Consider the following 5,132-nt stretch of genomic DNA (forward strand, 5'->3'; position numbering starts at 1 on the left):
TTTAAAATATAAATAAAAGATAAATACTAACAAAGACAAATACAATTCACATAGCAATTTTTTTTTGTCTATTTTTTATATAGTACCGATATGTATAAATTAATAATCGTACCGAAACAAGTATAATGTTAATTCTAAAAATAAACTACTGATCAGATATTTTGAAATAGGACTTCTATTTTTATGTTAGACATAGATTAATTTAAAATATTTGATGAATAATTTACTTTTTAAAGTTAGTTAGACTATTCAATTTTAGTGACTATTTTAATATTATATTCATCAAAAATTAAGATAAAATGATAAGTATGTTTGTCAAATTTTAAAATTAGTTAAAAAAAATTATTAATAATATCTTTTAAAATTTTTTTGTTAATGTTTAAATTATTCAGATTTTAATTGATAATCAACACAAACCATAAAAAAAAATATGGATAATGTTAAGAAAACAAAAATATAACCACCTAAGTTGGATGCGCATTGCATTATTTTTTGTTTCTACTCTCGTCTTTAGAATGGAAGATGCATCTGTGCTTTGGGGATACTACGATTACCTCAGCTGAAACCAACAATTAATGCACGACAATGGGCTGGGTTCATATTCATCGTGCCAAAGATATTCTTCACCGTCTTTGCATCACGAATCTATCTTCATCTTTTACTTTACATAATTCTAGTGCTAGAATCCTTATCATCACTAAACTTGAAAAGCCCAAACGGAAGATCTTTTAGAATTTTATTTCAACTTATAAATATGCCCTTTAAAATTATTTTAAATTATAAACTTTTAATTTCAAATTTAAATTCTCAAAAAAATAATTATTTTTATAATTATAAAAAATTAATTAATATTAACCGACTAAAAATTATTTATTTTGTCTTTTTTCTATTTATTTATAGCTCCTATATATTGAGCGATTCCGATGATGTGTACTAGTTTAATTTAGGTAGTTAGTAAGAAGATATATAAAAGATGTTTATATATAAAGATCAGAGCTGATGAGTTATATATAATTGCAGTGATTGAATTGTTTCTAGCTAATAGTATTCTCCTTTGATGTAATCATTGAGTCGTTTCAATTCTCCATTTTGCTGCTCCATCACTGCTCGAACTACATCTACAATGGATATCATTCCCACTATTTTCCCGTCTATAACTGGAACATGTCTGATACGATTCTCTGTCATAAGTCGCATTGCTTGAAGAATGTTCATGTCAGAGGTCACCGTTATCAAGTTTTGCTGTTTAATAATTCACGTACAGAAGGTTATTAATTAGGCTCATTAGTAGTCATTACTCATAATAATGAAAATAAATGACATGTGACAAAAATAATCAACCTCATTAGTCATTATTTCACCAACTTGTGTGTGATAGGGTGATCTTCCTTGTGCAACTATTTTCTTCAAGCAATCTTCAAAAAACAGAGAGGTGAAAAGAATATTATTAAATAATAAAAAATATTACTAAAATATTAGTAATATTTTTTGAAATATTATAATTATGATAGTAGTGTAGCATAGATATCTTAGAATGCTGATATATAATATACCTCTTTCTGTGACAATGCCTGCTAGGTGGCCCTCTGACTTTAGTACAACCAATGATCCAATATTGTTTTCAGCCATCTGATAAACCTTATATATAGTATGATTCTTGTTAATAAATGAAATTGGCATAATAAAAATTAAGTAAAATAAATCATCATAGATTACGTTCTTCATTGCATTGATAACAGCATCGTCAACTTGGCATGAGAGCCAGGAACCAATCTTCTCTTGCCCTTTTGTCATAAGCACCTCTGAGACAGTAACATTCTCCAATCCTTTCAGCTGCATGGTGGGTGGGGAGGATGTCACACATCCGAAACCAGAAGACAATTTGTTGGGGCTAATGATTCCATTTCCATGGCATTGTTGGAATATGGATGCCCTTTGAGGGGTTTGCCCAAGTCTTAATGCCCTTAAAATTCCTAGCATTTTTTTTGTTTAAATAATCAATGCAGGCTAATGTTTGAATTTTAAGGTAATTAAGAAAATCAAATAACGGATGAATAGTCTAGGGGTTTTATGTACTCAACTAATGTATTGCTTTAAAGACAAGAATAGCTTGTCTATGAACTCTTTTCTTGAGGGAGAATATCAAGAAAGGAACTTTAAAGTTGCTTTTCACATGGTAGTAGTACTACAATGCTGAACCTTTTGGATGATACCATACACGCATCTATATGATTATGCATGATCATTTTCTTGTTCAATAAGATTAATTTCCACAAAACCTGTAAACTTTACCAAGGGCCAAGTATATTCTTTTAGGATCATGGACAGGAAACTCTTTCCAACGGGGCAAGATAAGAATTATTTGAAACTAAAATAAACTTGGATGAGGTAAAGATTTTAAGGAAAGCACAAACTAAATGAGCAAGCTAAGTTTTCAAAGGAATAATAATGAATGTGAAAACATGATCGAAATAATAGTGCACATACATAGAAGTCCATCAATGCATCCAAGGTATAATAATAAATTCCTGATCCTTTAAATTACATATATAAATACAAAAGCAGTGCAGTGTTTGGTATTAACATAAACCAAGCCAAAATATTTTCATAATCCTTGAGCAATAATGCCGCAGAAAAAGAAGCAGCTTCGTTTTAAGATCCCATGGATATCATCATCATCATCAGCCTCAAAACAAAAATCAAAACTTGAACGGCCACCTTTTCGGCCTCCAGGGATAGCACCTGCACCTGCACCTGCACTACCACATTCTTCTCCTTCTTCCCAATCTCAGCAGCAACAAGAACGAGAAGCACCTTCTCATCCAGCACAGTCACCAGCGTCTTCTGTGATCCTTGATTCCCCAGTGTCTTCACCTTCTCGAACCCCTCACTCTGCCTCTAAACATGAAGAACATGAAAAGATGAAGTCAGCAGAGTTCAAGAAGGAACCGGAAGAAGCAAAGGAGATAGTGCTGGTGATGGAGCACGAACCAATCAAAGAAGAATCCATAGAGAGGAAAATGATGTTTGCTACATCATCAAGCAGTGGAAAAGACATCAAAGTTGTGAGTAATTCAGGCAACACTTCCACTATGAACGTATCAAGCACAACCATACCCCTCAAAGAAGAAAAACAAGACCATGTTAATACGGAACTGCAAAAAGGCATCAAAGAAAACATCTCATGCTTTGTTCAGAAACTAGCCACTGTGACCCCAACACAACCACCCACGGAGATTGATGATGACCACAAGAGCTTTAGTGTTGTTACACTTGCTGGCGACAACAAAGGCGCAACAATGCACGTGGCAGAAGGTTCCTCCAACAAAACCAAGAAAGACGGTTCAATCCGCATTCACAGAGCCTACAAGAAGAAGAACCCAGAAGAAGAAGAAGAAGAAGAAACCACAGATGCAGGTGATGAGAAAGATGATGATGATGATGATGACGTGGCTGCTAACAAGGCGTACGTGAACAGTAACATACAGAGCGTGAATAACTCGGTGATGGTGCAAGGTTCAGTGAGTGAAAGAGACCCAGGTGTTCGCGTTGTTCTTCCTAATTATCAGCAGAGTCATGAACCGAAGACTCCAGCTTTGGAAACAAGGAGGGTTGAAATGAATGGTAACCGTGTGAGTTACCCGAGGCCTGTGGTTCGACGACGGTGCCTGAGAGGTCTGTTCATGGAACCGAGTGACTCTGAGCCTGATAACCCGGACAAACCTCGCCGTCATGGTTGCAAATTCCGCTGTGGAGATAATAATAAGGCTGCTGACATCATGTAACTCAAACCCCCCAATAAACCAAAATTTTACATGATTGTTATGGTTCACGGATTACTCATTACCGGTGTATATGGTTGCAAATTTTATCCATCTTCTTTGTATTTTACTATTGTTTTCGATGAGGTGGCACTTCATTTCACTTCAGGTAAAGTAATAAGTGAAAATTATTTTTATTTAATAGCTCTTAACTATTATTAGGTGTCAATTTTTACCTTTCAATTATATATTTTTTTAAAATTAGGAGCGAGATTCGAATTTAAAATTTTTAGATAAAAATAAAAATATTATATTATTTAAAATATAACTCATTGATACGTTATATTAAACAATTTAATTAAAAATATTTGTGCTCAAGTTTAACTAGATATATATTAGGCCCTTCATGAATTAATATAATTGCCGTGTTTTTAAAAGAAATTGTTAATTCATAGATCAATTTAAATATTCATTATATATATCTAATTTTATAGTAAAAAATTGCCACATGTCATATTCTTAATATATCTAAATTAGAACTTTAGAAGTGTTCTCGATATTTTATTCCAACTGCAAATACCTTCCACTCTTTTATTTTTATTGTAAATCCCCAATTGCAAATCTATTATCTATCATTTATTATTTATATATTATATATTATATTTTTAATTTTATAATTAAAATATGCCACATATTATTTTTTTATTGTAATTAGAATAAAATTTTTTTTCTAAAATTAAGAAATTTTCCTCTTCTTTTTACTAATTTTATAACTAAAATATGCCACATATCACTTTCTCATTGTAATTGTAATTGAAATTAAATCTTTTTCTCCAAAATTAAAGAATTCTTTCCTCCTTCTTACTAATTTTACAACTAAAATGTATCACATATCACTCCTTCATTGCAATTGAAATCAAATCTTTCCTTCCAAAATTATATATCATTATCAATATCAATGACTAATTACTAATTTGAGAATCAAAATATACAACATGACATTCTTTAATTGCATTAAAATTAAAATTAAAATATTAGAATTAAAATTGAAATATACCTATATTATGTATCATATATTGCTATCTAATTTAATAATCAAATGTGTCACATGACACTCTCTTATTAAAATTGAAAGAAAATATTCTTTTTAAAAATTAATGAACTCCCTTCCTAAATTCTCTCATCTACCTCTCTCAATTTTTCTATTTCTCTCTACTATTTTTGTCATTTGATCTTTTTTTACAATTAAAATAAAATTTTTTCTTCCAAAATTAACAAACTCTCACTCTCATTCTTCATCTTTATCTTTCTCTCTCTTTTCTCTCATCCTCTATTTTTTCTATCTTTCTCTTCTACATAAAACAAAGTTAA

General features: G+C 31.0%; 2 protein-coding genes across 2 annotated transcripts; one reads left to right on the forward strand and one right to left on the reverse strand.

Moving 5' to 3' along the window:
- Nucleotides 1-963: 963 nt before the first annotated feature.
- On the reverse strand, nucleotides 964-2,035 carry LOC107460011 (CBS domain-containing protein CBSX3, mitochondrial). Its single transcript, XM_016078326.3, has 4 exons — nucleotides 1,717-2,035; nucleotides 1,554-1,629; nucleotides 1,342-1,415; nucleotides 964-1,242 (listed from the first exon to the last, which is right to left on the reverse strand). The coding sequence occupies exons 1-4, from the start codon at nucleotides 1,978-1,980 to the stop codon at nucleotides 1,039-1,041; spliced, it is 618 nt and encodes a 205-aa protein (XP_015933812.1). The 5' UTR covers nucleotides 1,981-2,035; the 3' UTR covers nucleotides 964-1,038.
- Nucleotides 2,036-2,599: 564 nt separating this feature from the next.
- Nucleotides 2,600-3,904, forward strand: LOC107460033 (transcription factor SFP1). The gene has a single exon (XM_016078354.3). It carries the CDS (start codon nucleotides 2,625-2,627, stop codon nucleotides 3,783-3,785), a length of 1,161 nt encoding a protein of 386 aa, XP_015933840.1. The 5' UTR covers nucleotides 2,600-2,624; the 3' UTR covers nucleotides 3,786-3,904.
- Nucleotides 3,905-5,132: the final 1,228 nt, after the last annotated feature.

The sequence above is a fragment of the Arachis duranensis genome, chromosome 8 (assembly GCF_000817695.3).
Source record: "Arachis duranensis cultivar V14167 chromosome 8, aradu.V14167.gnm2.J7QH, whole genome shotgun sequence".
NCBI classification, from domain to species: Eukaryota; Viridiplantae; Streptophyta; class Magnoliopsida; order Fabales; family Fabaceae; genus Arachis; species Arachis duranensis.

What these genes read in the sequence shown, in the direction of transcription:
- LOC107460011 (XM_016078326.3), bottom strand. Translation starts at nt 1,980, where the DNA reads ATGCTAGGAATTTTAAGGGCATTAAGACTTGGGCAAACCCCTCAAAGG. An exon ending in TTATCAATGCAATGAAGAAC is followed by an intron (nt 1,630 to 1,716) that starts GTAATCTATGAT and finishes AAGGTTTATCAG; the next exon opens with ATGGCTGAAAACAATATTGG. An exon ending in GTGAAATAATGACTAATGAG is followed by an intron (nt 1,243 to 1,341) that starts GTTGATTATTTT and finishes ATTATTAAACAG; the next exon opens with CAAAACTTGATAACGGTGAC.
- LOC107460033 (XM_016078354.3), top strand. Translation starts at nt 2,625, where the DNA reads ATGCCGCAGAAAAAGAAGCAGCTTCGTTTTAAGATCCCATGGATATCA.